Source organism: Schistocerca serialis, chromosome 1, assembly GCF_023864345.2.
Source record: "Schistocerca serialis cubense isolate TAMUIC-IGC-003099 chromosome 1, iqSchSeri2.2, whole genome shotgun sequence".
Lineage (NCBI taxonomy): Eukaryota > Metazoa > Arthropoda > Insecta > Orthoptera > Acrididae > Schistocerca > Schistocerca serialis.
In genome coordinates, this window is record NC_064638.1 from 358,739,870 (window position 1) to 358,757,792 (window position 17,923).

A 17,923-nucleotide genomic window follows, 5' to 3' on the forward strand; every position below is an offset into this window, starting at 1 on the left:
TACTACTGCAAAATTAGGTCAGTGATATGGGTCTGTAATTCAATGGGTTACTCCCATTTCCTTTCTTGAATATTGGCGTGACCTGTGCTACTTTCCAGTCTTTATGAACAGACCTTTCGTCAAGTGAGCGGTTGTAAATGATTGCTGAGAAAGGCGCTATTGTGTCTGCATACTCTGAAAGGAACCTGATTGGTATACCATCTGGACCGGAAGACTTGACTTTCTTAAGTGATTTGAGTTGTTTCGCAACACGTAAGATATCTACTTTTATGTCACTCATGCTAACAGCTGTTCTGGTTTCGGATTCTGGAATATTTACTTCGTCTTCTTGAGTGAAGGAATTACGGAAAACTGTATTTAGTAACTCCGCTTCAGTGGCACCATCATCGACAACATTTATCGCGCAGTGGCAGTATTGACTTTTTTTTTTTTTTTTTTTTTTTTACCTGACGGCAATGGCTGGCGATTTTTAGTGACGAATCTAGTCTGTGTCGGCCACTATACCTCAATTAAGCCAACTTCATGGCTGACGTTCAGCGAGTGAAGTGGGAGAGGCTAGCCGGTAGCCAGTTGTTGTTATTTCTCGAGCTCCATGTACCGTGTGTTGTCTTGCCTGTTTAGCACATACAAGTAGAGCCTTGTCAACAACGGCCGCCCGCGCGCCGCTTAACTTGTCTTTCCCGCATTACCCCATCGTTGCAGTCGTTCAATAACATGTTTAGTTTATTCGAGCTTGATGTGTCTGATGGATTTGTGGTGAGCGCTTCACTTCATTTTTACAGAGGCACGACCCAAAATCATCGCTAACGATTTGCTGGTCAGAGCAGTCAAATGGTGACATTCGAAGTGATACCCGCAACTGCAACAGTGCAGAGTTACTTGCAGACACCGTGTGGCTCTGCATATTGCACTTTGGTTCCACAAGACAATTTATAACAGGACAGTGGACGGCAGTACACTATGATGTCGTCGTAGAAATGCGTTTGAAGTGTTATCCCATTCCCGCTGTCCACTACAACGGTACGTATGAGATCTCCAAGGCCGCCACTTGCAGCTGTCTCGTAGATCCAGTTGCGTCAAACACTGATGATCATGTCGCACGTTGTCATCGATATCATTATGCCCAGTCTGGTCCGATCTCACACACAATATGGAGACAATAAAAGGGGTTCTAGCGTCTTACATTGTAAGTAAAAAAAAAGTCTTATGAAAAACAGTCCGCTGTAACTAACAAGGGTGAGTCAATAAATAAATCGCAAACGCCAGAATACGGCATATTGCTAGAAAGTTCACGCATATACATATCTAGATGGCGGCAGTACATGTCACGTGGAATGTAACCGATACACAGTATTCCGCGGCCAGTGGTTAATGATCTACGGTCAGAACAGTATGTAAGAGTGTGTACCCGGTAAGAACAGCGCGATTTGCATTTCCATAGCGAAATTCGTCCCGTATTTGGTTAGAACTGTATTTCATGGAAGTTTTTGTTCAACTGGACACAGGAATTCAACTAAGGACAAAAAAGTCACAAACAAGGAGCGTCCTGCTGGCGGGCATGGTTATCCAATGATAGTGCAGTGTTTCCTCATGTAGGGGTATTTCGCTACTCGCAGGACGCATCGGTCTTGTTGGTAGCAGCAATTTAAGAAACCAAATGAACTTGTTATTTCCCGAGAGGTCACTCGTTATTTATTGAGCGACCCTCCTGCTTCCACTCAATTTGAAGGATGTATCAATGCTATTATTAACGCTATCAAAATTACATGCAGGTCACAGGTTCTGTAGTGACTATTTTGTTTGATTATCCGTTTCAACTTATACATCATCACTAGATCAATCAAGGTCAAGTGAAGACGTCATACATAGGTATGGAGACATCTGCATTATCCACAAGACAATGCATTCTGCAGCTGTATAACACTTTAATTTATTTCCGTTTTTAAAATTTTATCTAACTTATTTTATTTAACACTGAATGAAGGGAGATATTTATGAAAAACTCCAACTTCACTGTTCTTCACGAATTACTGTCCCTTCAAACAACTGCTAATGCATGCTTTAAAAACTACAGTCAGTAGCCACAGATAAGCGCTATTTTTGACGTATATAAGTATTGTGATAACATGGACAAAAAGTGACAAATACACTACTAGAAATGGAAAAAAGAACACATTGACACCGGTGTGTCAGACCCACCATACTTGCTCCGGACACTGCGAGAGGGCTGTACAAGCAATGATCACACGCACGGCACAGCGGACACACCAGGAACCGCGGTGTTGGCCGTCGAATGGCGCTAGCTGCGCAGCATTTGTGCACCGCCGCCGTCAGTGTCAGCCAGTTTGCCGTGGCATACGGAGCTCCATCGCAGTCTTTAACACTGGTAGCATGCCGCGACAGTGTGGACGTGAACCGTATGTGCAGTTGACGGACTTTGAGCGAGGGCGTATAGTGGGCATGCGGGAGGCCGGGTGGACGTACCGCCGAATTGCTCAACACGTGGGGCGTGAGGTCTCCACAGTACATCGATGTTGTCGCCAGTGGTCGGCGGAAGGTGCACGTGCCCGTCGACCTGGGACCGGACCGCAGCGACGCACGGATGCACGCCAAGACCGTAGGACCATACGCAGTGCCGTAGGGGACCGCACCGCCACTTCCCAGCAAATTAGGGACACTGTTGCTCCTGGGGTATCGGCGAGGACCATTCGCAACCGTCTCCATGAAGCTGGGCTACGGTCCCGCACACCGTTAGGCCGTCTTCCACTCACGCCCCAACATCGTGCAGCCCGCCTCCAGTGGTGTCGCGACAGGCGTGAATGGAGGGACGAATGGAGACGTGTCGTCTTCAGCGATGAGAGTCGCTTCTGCCTTGGTGCCAATGATGGTCGTATGCGTGTTTGGCGCCGTGCAGGTGAGCGCCACAATCAGGACTGCATACGACCGAGGCACACAGGGCCAACACCCGGCATCATGGTGTGGGGAGCGATCTCCTACACTGGCCGTACACCACTGGTGATCGTCGAGGGGACACTGAATAGTGCACGGTACATCCAAACCGTCATCGAACCCATCGTTCTACCATTCCTAGACCGGCAAGGGAACTTGCTGTTCCAACAGGACAATGCACGTCCGCATGTATCCCGTGCCACCCAACGTGCTCTAGAAGGTGTAAGTCAACTACCCTGGCCAGCAAGATCTCCGGATCTGTCCCCCATTGAGCATGTTTGGGACTGGATGAAGCGTCGTCTCACGCGGTCTGCACGTCCAGCACGAACGCTGGTCCAACTGAGGCGCCAGGTGGAAATGACATGGCAAGCCGTTCCACAGGACTACATCCAGCATCTCTACGATCGTCTCCATGGGAGAATAGCAGCCTGCATTGCTGCGAAAGGTGGATATACACTGTACTAGTGCCGACATTGTGCATGCTCTGTTGCCTGTGTCTATGTGCCTGTGGTTCTGTCAGTGTGATCATGTGATGTATCTGACCCCAGGAATGTGTCAATAAAGTTTCCCCTTCCTGGGACAATGAATTCACGGTGTTCTTATTTCAATTTCCAGGAGTGTATTATGATTGAAGAGTGACGTCGTGTCGCTGCCAACCGTATTAGCTCTACTTCGTTAGCATTTAAATAACAACAATAAAAGCAGCTTGGGATATATCACAGCCATCATAGGATTCGTGCCCTGCTATCACTTCTGTTTGGACTTTATTCACCCTTTCCCATATAACAGAACAAGATGCTTTTTAGCTTGATACTGGGCGTACAGAAAGAGATCATGTGTGAAGGGAAAGAAAGTTTTTCTGGTCTTTCCTCTGGCTGCACAGCTTCTAAGTTGACTTTAAACGATAACACGAAATAATAAGGAATAATCGGAACGTCAAAAGCTAGTTGAGGTTCTTTGCTGCCTTATAGCACTTGGCTTAGAGCTTAAGGATTCTTTAAGACATTCCCTTTTCTCAACACTGTAGTGTATCTGCGTCACCAAACACTGGTCCATATCCAACACCACGGCATGGACCCAGTATACAACGGTCTCTTTATTTAAACCGTATCATGTTTGGGATGAAACTCGAGCTTTGTAAGATATTCACTATCGCCTTCTTCTGAGTATTTAATACATGGATGCTCCGAAGCCAAGATATGAACTGGTTGCTTCTAAGTCGAATGTCACCGCACCAGCGTACGTTAACGACATTAGCAACTGAGTCAGATAAAATATCGTCCAAGCTCCCATACAGGATGAACCCAGGATGAAATCCAGCAACAGTAACTTCGGGGCTCGTTCAAGGTTATTTCCTGATAATTTTGGTATAAGAGGCTCTTGGTCTCGGGTGGCTCTTCGCAGAGTATTAATGTTATTATGATTATATGATTAACTCGGTGTGTACGCAGTTACCTTTGTTTCTGGAAAATAACTTCACTACAGTGGAAAAGACTGTAAAATGCAATAATTCTAATACGTGGCGTGGTTTCTCTTCCGCACCTGTGTACAGATGCAAAAGCACCATGATGTGTGTACGTAAAGACGTCACCCGCCTGCATTCCCGTAATTTATTTCAACATTTCGTTTGCCAGGAGAAACTCAGAAACTCAAGTTTCTCATTGTTTACCTGTGCAGTAAGGAAATGTGTCGTCGCTTGCGGAGGTTCGCCGAGTTACGAAATAGTTGAATGAGATAGTAATGCGGTTCTCGAAGACACCACCCTGCTGCATTCCCGTAAGTTACTCGTATTTGAACATTTTATACGCGGAGAGTAACTCGGGTTCCTACTGGACGTAATTGCCGTCGCTGTAGGAATAACGTCGTTTTGCATCTGTTCCACTGCATTGAATGAACCCATACATGAGGTGCATGTTAGCCAACTCTTCGTCAATTAACTGTCCTTACTACATTGAATCGCCATTAACATGTAACTAGTACTGCTGGAAAACAAACGTGTGACAGGACCAGGCAGTACTGAATGCAATCTTGAGGCCGAATAGTTATCAGTGGTAAGTACCGTGAGAGAATGGACCAAGTCTGTTGCCAACCAGATCGAGCATATCGTCGACATTTCGACGATGTTTTCGGTGCAGTACAGATACAAAGATAAACGGGGTAAAGGAATCAAACCCAAATGCAGTTACATGTAACGAGTCACCGGAGATGACGTTCCTTTACAACAAAACACTCAGAAAATCTTCCTGAACAGCCTCAGGAATTTTCTCGTGAAGATGGATTTCACCCCGTATACGTATCCATTGAGCAACGAACGCATTTTACGCCTTCAAAGGAACGGAACGGCAAGCCGCACAGCAGTGCGGTACTGCGGTCACATCGCTAAACTGCATAGTAGGCAACTTGCACGTAGCTTTGAAGGATGCTTCTCCTCTTCACTTAACTAACTGCATCTTCTACCCACACGTTTACACATTGCAGCCTATGCTGAACATGTCTACTGCTGAACGTACTGCTTTGTTGCCCATACAAATGAAAACGTCCGTTCGATGAAAGTCATATATCTCCGAAAGGTCTACACCGATTGCTTTGACACAAAGTTGGATTTGATTACGCACGTTTTTATACACCTACAAACTAATGCTATTCATTTATTATTAATAAAAATGCTAATGCTCGTTGGTACAAAAACGTAAATTTCTTAAGTTCTTCGCCGATTGCTTTGAAATTTTGATGCAACGTTGCAATCGAACACCCACATCTTTTCACACATCTATTTTTAATACAATATATAAATAAATGTGTAACATACAAAGAGGAAACGTTATTACCAAAAATCTCGAAAAGTTCTTGACCGATTTTAACGAAATGCTCTAATGAACATTCGGGCATATATATATATATATATATATATATATATATATATATATATATATATATATATATATATACACTCCTGGAAATGGAAAAAAGAACACATTGGCACCGGTGTGTCAGACCCACCATACTTGCTCCGGACACTGCGAGAGGGCTGTACAAGCAATGATCACACGCACGGCACAGCGGACACACCAGGAACCGCGGTGTTGGCCGTCGAATGGCGCTAGCTGCGCAGCATTTGTGCACCGCCGCCGTCAGTGTCAGCCAGTTTGCCGTGGCATACGGAGCTCCATCGCAGTCTTTAACACTGGTAGCATGCCGCGACAGCGTGGACGTGAACCGTATGTGCAGTTGACGGACTTTGAGCGAGGGCGCATAGTGCGCATGCGGGAGGCCGGGTGGACGTACCGCCGAATTGCTCGACACGTGGGGCGTGAGGTCTCCACAGTACATCGATGTTGTCGCCAGTGGTCGGCGGAAGGTGCACGTGCCCGTCGACCTGGGACCGGACCGCAGCGACGCACGGATGCACGCCAAGACCGTAGGATCCCACGCAGTGCCGTAGGGGACCGCACCGCCACTTCCCAGCAAATTAGGGACACTGTTGTTCCTGGGGTATCGGCGAGGACCATTCGCAACCGTCTCCATGAAGCTGGGCTACGGTCCCGCACACCGTTAGGCCGTCTTCTGCTCACGCCCCAACATCGTGCAGCCCGCCTCCAGTGGTGTCGCGACAGGCGTGAATGGAGGGACGAATGGAGACGTGTCGTCTTCAGTGATGAGAGTCGCTTCTGCCTTGGTGCCAATGATGGTCGTATGCGTGTTTGGCGCCGTGCAGGTGAGCGCCACAATCAGGACTGCATACGACCGAGGCACACAGGGCCAACACCCGGCATCATGGTGTGGGGAGCGATCTCCTACACTGGCCGTACACCACTGGTGATCGTCGAGGGGACACTGAATAGTGCACGGTACATCCAAACCGTCATCGAACCCATCGTTCTACCATTCCTAGACCGGCAAGGGAACTTGCTGTTCCAACAGGACAATGCACGTCCGCATGTATCCCGTGCCACCCAACGTGCTCTAGAAGGTGTAAGTCAACTACCCTGGCCAGCAAGATCTCCGGATCTGTCCCCCATTGAGCATGTTTGGGACTGGATGAAGCGTCGTCTCACGCGGTCTGCACGTCCAGCACGAACGCTGGTCCAACTGAGGCGCCAGGTGGAAATGGCATGGCAAGCCGTTCCACAGGACTACATCCAGCATCTCTACGATCGTCTCCATGGGAGAATAGCAGCCTGCATTGCTGCGAAAGGTGGATATACACTGTACTAGTGCCGACATTGTGCATGCTCTGTTGCCTGTGTCTATGTGCCTGTGGTTCTGTCAGTGTGATCATGTGATGTATCTGACCCCAGGAATGTGTCAATAATGTTTCCCCTTCCTGGGACAATGAATTCACGGTGTTCTTATTTCAATTTCCAGGAGTGTATATCTGGACATAGAAAGGGAGGGGGAGAGGGGGAGGTGGTAATGGACAGAGAGGGGGTGAGAGAGCGGACAGAAGGAGATGGAGGGAGAGGATAAAGAGGGAGTAGGTGGTGAACAGAAAGAGGGGGGAGGAGGAGTAGGTGGACAAACAGAGGGGGAAGAGGAGATGGACAGAGATAGGGGAGAAAAGAAGATACAATATATGTCCGAGCGGTTCTAGGCGCTTCAGTCTGGAACCGCGAGACCACTACGGTCGCAGGTTCGAATCCTGCCTCGGGCATGGATGTGTGTGATGTCCTTACGTTAGTTAGGTTTAAGTAGTTCTATGTTCTAGGGGACTGATGACCTCAGATGTTAAGTCCCATAGTGCTCAGAGCCATTTTTGAAGATACAATTTCCATACATATTATAAACGTGTGCTTTCTTTTCCGTTTAACCACACGGCCGCAGTTTCGGGTCGCCGGGAATAGCTAATTCACAAAACAAAAAACTTTAAACGAGCTAGACTCTTCATTTTCTAGAATGCCAAAGGCCTTGTCGCAGTTGTAACACCGGTTCTTACCAGATCACCGAAGTTAACCGCTGTTGGGTTTGGCTAGCACTTGGATAGGTGACCGTCCGATATGCCGAGCGCTGCTGGAAAGCGGAGTGTACTCAGCTCTTGTGAGGCAAACTGAGGAGCTTCTTGACAGAGATGTAGCGGCTGCTCCGGTCACGAAAACTGAGAACAGGAGGATGAGTGACGTGCTGACCACAGGCCCCTCCTTATCCGCATCCAGCGACGCCTGTCGCCTGAGGATGACACGGCGGTCGGTCAGTACCGTTGGCCCTTCCAAGGCATATTCGAAAGGAGTTTTAGGAGGAACATAGTAACAACTTCTATTATTATTTGAAAGGGGCTCATGTTCAAATCATCTCAGGTCCCATTATTTGGACAGGCGTTATTTTCATAAACCCGAGTTCAGTCATGTTTGTTCGCGGAGTGCAGTGTTTTGGTCACTTTAAGATGCAATACCGTAAAGACGTGAGAATAAGATCCTCGGGCGCTCGAAGAAGGATGGACAGAGGTTGGAGTTTCAGCAACGTTGAATGGCTCACATGGTTAGTAAATATTCTGATGATTTCTGAAATATGTATAACGGCTATGCTTACGTGAAACGGCCACAGTGCTATGATCGTGTCTTTCATGATTTCTCGTAGATGATAAGACCGAAAAAATCTTCTTCCTAGTGGTGAGAAAATTCGATTGAAGATCTATGGCCTTATCGGTAGTTGTCACAACTCTCATCATTCCACTGTAAAACGAATATCGCTTTAGACTGACTTATCATCGCCCTATCGATAGGGCACGATTTAAAAATAATTTTATTTGTAACGGAAACAAACAGACGGTTTCCGTCAAAGCTGGGCGTCATACGTGAGACGTGCTAGGTAGGATGATTGTGGGCTGACTCCAGCTACACGTTGCAAAAACGAAACTATAAATATCTGCCGAAGCACCAGAGAAAATGAGCCTGGCATCTCACAGGAGTGACACTCGGTACATAGCAGTACTAACGTCGTTGAGAAACATTTAAAATCACTGAAACTAAACAAGGCTCCCGAGCCCGATGGAATCCATGTCAGAGTCTGTACAGAATCTGCAGCTGAATTGGCTCTCATTTTAACCATAATATACCGTGGATCCCTTGAACAAAAACTGCAACCAGGGACTGAGAGAAACCATAGGTCACACACGTCTACAAGATGGACGATCCACAAAAACTACCGTCCAATGACATTGGCGTACATTTGTTGTAGAATCCTAGAAAATATTCTAAATTCAAATGTAATGAGTTTTCCGGAACAGAATAACCTTCTCCATACCAAACAGTGTGGTTACTGAAAACATCGATCATGCGAAACATAGCTTGCGTTTTCTCACATGAAATCCTGAAATGAAGGCATTCAGATGATTGCGGTATTTATCAACTTCCGAACAGTGTTCACCTCTGTACTACACAAACCTTTATTAACAAAAGAATGATTCTATAGCGCATCAAACAAAATTTGTGACTGGACTGAGGATCCTATAGTAGTGAGGATGGTGGGTGTTATCTTGGGTGCAGAGTCGTCGACAGAAATAGATGTAATTTCAGGAGGGGTCCAGGAAAGTGCGTGGAACATTATTGTTCCTGCTCAATATTTATGACCTGCAGACAATATTAAAATAAAGTCCGACTTTTCGCAGATATTGCAGTTATCTATAATGAAGTAGGCCTACCGCCTGAAAAAATTACACAAATATTCAAGCAGATCTTAGTAAGATTTCAAGAGGTAAAAAGATTATTAACTTGCTTTTAATGTACAGACTGTAAAATTATCCGCCTGACAAAACGAGAAAACATACGAGGGGCGTTCGTCAGTTTTTCCGTCAGTTTGGTTGAAAAAACGCGGAATTTGTTGTGGGACTTCGTGGAATATTCCCGTTTCAACTCCTGTAGTTTAATGATGTTATGATAGGTAGCAACGCTATACGTATCCTTCAAACTGGTGTCGGTAGAAGCAGAGAGCTGTCATCGATTTTCTTTTGGCGGGAAAGCAGAGCATCGCATATGTTAATAGGCTCTTGCAGAACGTCTACGGAGCCCTGGCAGTGAACAAAAGCGAGTGAGTCGTTGAGCGAGGCATCTGTCATCATCGCAACTGTCCTTCCTCATCAGTCATACGGCCCGGACCTCGCACCTTCCGACTTCCGTCTGTTTGGTCCAATGAAGGATGCATTCCACGGGAAGCAGTACACGGATGATGGGGAGGTTGCTGATGCTACAAAACGTTGGTTCCGACATCGACCCATGCGGGCATACAGGTCCCCCATCCCCCCCCTCCCCCCCCCCCCCCCCCAATCCCAAAGAAAGCAGGTGTTGACAGATGTGAAAATTACCGAACTATCAATTTAATAAGTCACAGCTGCAAAATACTAACACGAATTCTGTACAGACGAACGGAAAAACTAGTAGAAGCCAACCTCGGGGAAGATCGGTTTGGATTCCGTAGAAACACTGGAACACGTGAGGCAATACTGACCTTACGACTTATCTTAGAAGAATGATTAAGGAAAGGCAAACCTACGTTTCTAGCATTTGTAGACTTAGAGAAAGCTTTCGACAATGTTGACTGGAATACTCTCTTTCAAATTCTAAAGGTGGCAGAGGTAAAATACAGGGAGCGAAAGGCTATTTACAATTTGTACGGAAACCAGATGGCAGTTATAAGAGTCGAGGGACATGAAAGGGAAGCAGTGGTTGGGAAGGGAGTAAGACAGGGTTGTAGCCTCTCCCCGATGTTGTTCAATCTGTATATTGAGCAAGCAGTAAAGGAAACAAAAGAAAAATTCGGAGTAGGTATTAAAATTCATGGAGAAGAAATAAAAACTTTGAGGTTCGCCGATGAGATTGTAATTCTGTCAGAGACAGCAAAGGACTTGGAAGAGCAGTTGAATGGAATGGACAGTGTCTTGAAAGGAGGATATAAGATGAACATCAACAAAAGCAAAACAAGGATAATGGAATGTAGTGTAATTAAGTCGGGTGATGCTGAGGGAATTAGATTAGGAAATGAGGCACTTAAAGTAGTAAAGGAGTTTTGCTATTTGGGGAGCAAAATAATTGATGATGGTCGAAGTAGAGAGGATATAAAATGTAGGCTGGCAATGGCAAGGAAAGCGTTTCTGAAGAAGAGAAATTTGTTAACATCCAGTATTGATTTAAGTGTCAGGAAGTCATTTCTCAAAGTATTCATATGGAGTGTAGCCCCAAGTGAAACATGGACGATAAATAGTTTGGACAAGAAGAGAATAGAAGCTTTCGAGATGTGGTGCTACAGAAGAATGCTGAAGATTAGATGGGTAGATCACATAACTAATGAGGAAGTATTGAATAGGATTGGGGAGAAGAGAAGTTTGTGGCACAACTTGACCAGAAGAAGGGATCGGTTGGTAGGAAATGTTCTGAGGCATCAAGGGATCGCCAATTTAGTATTGAAGGGCAGCGTGGAGGGTAAAAATCGTAGAGGGAGACCAAGAGATGAATACACTAAGCAGATTCAGAAGGATGTAGGTTGCAGTAGGTACTGGGAGATGAAAAAGCTTGCACAGGATAGAGTAGCATGGAGAGCTGCATCAAACCAGTCTCAGGACTGAAGACCACAACAACAACATGAAATAGATTGATCGGTAGGCTTAGTCGTAGGCTCAGGGGGTAGACCTAGCTCATTGGCAGAATACTAGGGAAATATAATCAATCTACAGATGAGATTGCGTATAAAACACTCGTGTGGCTCATTCTAGGATATTACTAAAATGTATGGGACATAATCCAAATCGGGCTAACAAGGAGTATCGAACATGTCTAGAGATAGCCGATACAAACCGTCACATATTCGACTCACGGCACAGTGTCACATACATGTTGCAAAGACAGACACCAGTCATCCAGCGAAGGGCTACTTAAAAAGTTTGGAGAACCAATATTAAGTGAATAATCTAGAGAAATTCTTCATCCTCCTACGTATCTCTTCTATGGGGACTGTGAGACAAGGTTAGACTAATTACAGCACGCACAGAGGTGTCTAAACGGTCATTATCCTCCGCTCCATTCGCGATAGGTACGAGAAAAACCCATAACATATGTTACCATTCACTTCAATGTGGTTTGCAGAGTTCATATGAAGGGCTTATTTCAATAGTGGTACAAGTCCATTACCTCCAATTTTCTGTCTATGATGCTTCTGAAATTAATGTGCCAAACAAACACAAAGAAAGGTTCATCTCTAGCAAGAAGCCATATGCTTGAACATTTCGGTATCACAACGGCAGACTTTTCAGCGCTCATTTAACTTTAGGACTCTGTATCTCAATATGAACAAAAATGGACTTGTACCACTATTGAAATAAGCCCTTCATATGTACCTGTGGAAGTAGATTTTTTTCCTGAACACGTGTTGATTCTCTTACAGCAGCTTATTTTCGTTCGGGAATATCACAGCACTAGAGCTTAAAATATGTTCTAGGGTCCTGTGATAGAAGGATGTTAACGTCATAGCTTTTAAATCCTCCGCAGTCTTACTTTTAGTATTACTGCAAACAATGCATCACACTTTTTATAGTTGGTGGCGATAAGACATTGGTACGCTTGTATTCCAATACGTGAGCACATTTTTAAATGCGGAACTGAATACTGCGGTTTCTTGTCTGTTGTCTTGAAATTCTGCAACAGACTGATACTAAACAGATTAGATATACGAGTATCAAAGGGACTGTTCATATTTGTGCCTCAGTGATTAGAAAAGACATCATCAGAAGACCAGACCATGGCGTCCTGAGAAATTTATCGACAAAGAAGGGGCCAAAGGCTCTGAAATTGCCACTATCGTGTAAATGAGTTAGTCAGTTTCGAGACGCCACAAGAACAAATGTAACGTAATGTTGCAACTGACTAAACTCTGTACACCCTCTTCCCAGAGGGTGAAGGGGGGGGGGGGGGGGGGGCGAGCGCCCTGTCTTGACCTCATCCCGTTGTGGTCGCATATGACCGCCCCGATAGGGAGCAGCAGATTACTTTTGTGGGGAAACAAAACCAGGATCAAGAGCTGGACGCAACAGGATATGATTCTCGCGGCTGTATCCAGTGGAACACAGAGAGCAGTGAGCGCCGAGGGTAGGCAGAAGCTGCGGTGCTCATTCCGTGGACTCCAGCCAAGCCACCTGAACGATTTCTTAGCAAATGTGATCTACAGATTTCTGAACAGTTGTGACTGCAGGAGTTCGCGCCGTCTCCCACTGTATCCTACCTGTGACTTGGATTATAACGAATCTACTCAGTCAGCAGCGTCCGGCTATTATACAGAGGGGTCCAAAAAAATGTATCCACTGTTTAAAAGTCCATAACTGGAAAACTAATTGACGGAGTTGTCTCATCTTTGGTAGTGTAATAGTTTGTAGTTCCGGCCATCGCCACACAAGCGTTGTATTGCGTTTTTTTTTTTTTTTTTTTTGTCACATGACAGTCTGACAGCCGCCAGATAGCAAGTGTTTTGTTCGTAGTTGCACCTAGTTACTCGAGTAAACAGGGTTGGCGCAAGGTTTACATTCGATGAAAGGAAGTTAGTTTTAAAGTGATATTTTAAGTACGAAAACATTAATGAGGTTGAACGTCAACGGCGAAATGAGTATCAAACAGAGCCACCGACACGTTTAACGATTCGTGGCATTTGAGACAAATTTGAAGCCGAAGGCTGCTTTAAAAATGTACACAAACAACGATCTGGACGACCTGTAACAGTAACAAGTCCAGCTAACTCTCGTCGTGTGTTACAACAATTCACTCGCTCAAAAAATGGTTCAAATGGCTCTGAGCACTATGGGACTTAACATCTCAGGTCATCAGTCCCCTAGAACTTAGAACTACTTAAACCTAACTAACCTAAGGACATCACACACATCCATGCCCGAGGCAGGATTCGAACCTGCAACCGTAGCGATCGCGCGGTTCCAGACTGAAGCGCCTGGAACTGCTCGGCCACCAGCCGCCGGTTCAAAATGGCTCTGAGCACTATGGGACTCAACTGCTGAGGTCATTAGTCCCCTAGAACTTAGAACTAGTTAAACCTAACTAACCTAAGGACATCACAAACATCCATGCCCGAGGCAGGATTCAAACCTGCGACCGTAGCGGTCTCGCGGTTCCAGACTGCAGCGCTTTTAACCGCACGGCCACTTCGGCCGGCCCACCAGCCGCCGGCTCACTCGCTCACCACAGAAGTCTGTGAGACAGTGTGGCCGTGAAACTGGAGTGAGTCACTCAAGTGTTCGGCGAATTTTGAAGACAGCAAAGTGTAAGTGCTACATCCCACGATTGCTACACGCAATGAACGAGGACGACCCAGATGGTAGAATGGAGTACTGCGAGTAGCTTACTAACATGGTGCGCAACGATGAAGAGTTTACAGAGATGATTGTGTGGTCTGATGAGGCACAGTTCAAACTCAATAGTACAGTAAATCGCCACAATTGCATCTAAAAACGGTTCAAATGGCTCGGAGCACTATGGGACTTAACATCTGTGGTCATCAGTCCCCTAGAACTTAGAACTACTTAAACCTAACTAACCTAAGGACATCACAAACATCCATGCCCGAGGCAGGATTCGAACCTGCGACCGTAGCGGTCTCGCGGTTCCAGACTGCAGCGCTTTTAACCGCACGGCCACTTCGGCCGGCCCACCAGCCGCCGGCTCACTCGCTCACCACAGAAGTCTGTGAGACAGTGTGGCCGTGAAACTGGAGTGAGTCACTCAAGTGTTCGGCGAATTTTGAAGACAGCAAAGTGTAAGTGCTACATCCCACGATTGCTACACGCAATGAACGAGGACGACCCAGATGGTAGAATGGAGTACTGCGAGTAGCTTACTAACATGGTGCGCAACGATGAAGAGTTTACAGAGATGATTGTGTGGTCTGATGAGCCACAGTTCAAACTCAATAGTACAGTAAATCGCCACAATTGCATCTAAAAACGGTTCAAATGGCTCGGAGCACTATGGGACTTAACATCTGTGGTCATCAGTCCCCTAGAACTTAGAACTACTTAAACCTAACTAACCTAAGGACATCACACACATCCATGCCCGAGGCAGGATTCGAACCTGCGACCGTAGCAGTCGCGCGGTTCCGGACTGAGCGCCTAGAACCGCGAGACCACCGCGGCCGGCACAATTGCATCTACTGGGCCGCCGAAAATCCGAGCGTCCATGTAGACAAAGCCGTGAATTTGCCAGGAGTAAATGTGTGGTGTGGGTTGTCTTACCGGGGCTTGATTGGGCCATTCTTCTTTGACTGCACAGTTACCGGTGAGGTTTACCTTCAGAAGCTTCAGACATCCACTTTACCTGCCATCCGAGACTTGTATGGAGACGAAAGAGTTTACTTTCAACAAGATGGTGCCCCAGCCCACTACCAAAATCGCATTAGGGCGTATCTCGACGGAAATCTACCAGGAACATGGATAGGCCGTAGAGGTGCTGTGGAGTATCAACCACGTTCCCCAGACCTAACTCCTCTGGACTTTTACCTGTGGGGAACACTAAAGGACGTCGTTTATCGACAAAAGCCACGCACACTGGATGAACTTCGAGAATCCATCGTACATTCCTGTGCAAATATCCAAGTGAAGACGTTGCAGTCAGTAGTTTGTGCTACAGTTCGGCGGCATCTTCTGTATGTGGATGTTAATGGTGACCATTACGAACACCTACAGCGATATCTTTAAGTTGGACTTTAAGCTAAACTTTCACCAAAAATGAGACAACTCCGTCAATTAGTTTGCAAGTTATGGACTTTTAAACAGTGGCTACATTTTTTTGGAGCCCTCTATATGCAGGATGCTTCCTCCCCTACAGCTCATGTAAGCATTAAAGGCTAAGCAGTATGTCTAACCGTCCTGCTAACGTGAAACGGCCCTGTCCTCGTGCAGTGTACTTACTTATTGGGCTTCTCGCCTCCCTGAGGCAGCTTGCTGGCCTCAGAGGTGGTGGACTGAGGTGTGGGTGGAGGAGGCGTCGGCTTGGCGGGCGGCTTGGTGTGGCCGCCCTCTGGAGGCGGCTGTGGCTTGCCGGAGGCTGAGCCCGAGCTCCCAGTCCCGGCTCCGGCGCTGGCGAGCAGCTCCTCCAGCTGGTGCTCGAGGTCGCTGTTGGAGGAGGCTCCCACGACGAGCGGCACCAGCACCTCGGCCGGCACCACGGCCACCACCACGCCGTCCACGTGCACGCGGTAGTTCTCTGAGCCGTTCTGCCGCTGGTCGTACACCGTCTCCTCCTGCCGACAGCCGCACCACCATACACACCACAGAATACACCACCCTCTGTCTGCTCCACCATTGCTCCATTTCACCACCCCTACGTACACTACCACATCAAAAGCATCTGGACACCTTTATGCAATGCGGAATTGGTTAGTACACTACTGGCCATTAAAATTGCTACACCACGAGCATGACGTGCTACAGACGCGAAATTTAACCGACAGGAAGAAGATGCTGTGATATGCAAATGATTAGCTTTTCAGAGCGCAAATGGCGACACCTACAAAGTGCTGCCATGAGGAAAGTTTCCAACCGATTTCTCATACACAAGCAGCAGTTTACCGGCGTTGCCTGGTGAAACGTTGTTGTGATGCCTCGTGTAAGGAGGAGAAATGCGTACCATCACGTTTCCGACTTTAATAAAGGTCGGATTGTAGCCTATCGCGATTGCAGTTTATCGTAGCGACATTGCTGCTCGCGTTGGTCGAGATCCAATGACTGTTAGCAAAATATGGAATCTGTGGGTTCAAGAGGGTAATACGGAACGCCTTGCTGGATCCCAACGGCCTCGTATCACTAGCAGTCGAGATGACAGGCATCTTATCCGCATGGCTGTAACGGATCGTGCAGCCACGTCTCGATCCCTGAGTCAACAGATGGGGACGTTTGCAAGACAACAACCATCTGCACGAACAGTTCGACGACGTTTGCAGCAGCATGGGCTATCAGCTCGGAAACCATACCTGTGGTTACCCTTGACGATGCATCACAGACAGGAGCGCCTGCGGTGGTGTACTCAACGACGAACCTGGGTGCACGAATGGCAAAACGTCATTTTTTCGGATGAATCCAGGTTCTGTTTACAGCATCATGATGGTCGCATCCGTGTTTGGCGACATCGCTGTGAACGCACATTGGAAGGGTGTATTCGTCATCGCCATACTGGCGTATCACCCGGTGTGATGGTATGCGGTGCCCTTGGTTACACGTGTCGGTCATCTCTTGTTCGCATTGACGGCACTTTGAACAGTGGACGTTACATTTCAGATGTTTTACGACCCGTGGCTCTACCCTTCATTCTATCCCTGCGCCGGCCGGAGTGGCCGTGCGGTTCTAGGCGCTACAGTCTGGAGCCAAGCGACCGCTACGGTCGCAGGTTCGAATCCTGCCTCGGCCATGGATGTGTGTGATGTCCTTAGGTTAGTTAGGTTTAATTAGTTCTAAGTTCTAGGCGACTGATGACCTCGGAAGTTAAGTCGCATAGTGCTCAGAGCCATTTCAACCATCTATCCCTCCGAAACCCTACATTTCAGTATGATAATGCACGACCGCATGTTGCAGGTCCTGTACGGGCCTTTCTGGGTACAGAAAATGTTCGACTGCTGTCCTGACCAGCACATTCTCCAGATCTCTCACCAATCGAAAACGTCTGCTCAATGGGGGCCGAGCAACTGGTTCGTCACAATACGCCAGTCACTACTCTTGATGAACTGTGATATCGTGTTGAAACTACATGGGCAGCTGTACCTGTACACGCCATCCAACTCTGTTTGACTCAATGCCTAGGCGTATCAAGGCCGTTATTACGATCAGAGGTGGTAAGTCATGATTCCTCATATTTAACTTACATTAACACAGCTTCAAAAATACTCAAATTATCAATTTTATTTTTATTCTAAATGTCTGCTACGACTAAATCTACTATTATTGTTATTATTATTATTGCTATCACCATTAGTAGCCCCCTTGTTAACTATGGCTATTACC

The 17,923-nt window shown here is 46.7% G+C and overlaps 1 protein-coding gene across 1 annotated transcript in view; it reads right to left on the reverse strand.

Moving 5' to 3' along the window:
- The window catches only part of LOC126457486 (uncharacterized), a 39,159-nt gene that overhangs the window by 14,575 nt on the left and 6,661 nt on the right, over positions 1 to 17,923 (reverse strand). The window contains exon 2 of the mRNA XM_050093787.1: positions 15,839 to 16,170. Coding sequence (XP_049949744.1) covers positions 15,839 to 16,170 — 332 coding nt within the window. The remainder of the gene's footprint in view (positions 1 to 15,838; positions 16,171 to 17,923) is intronic.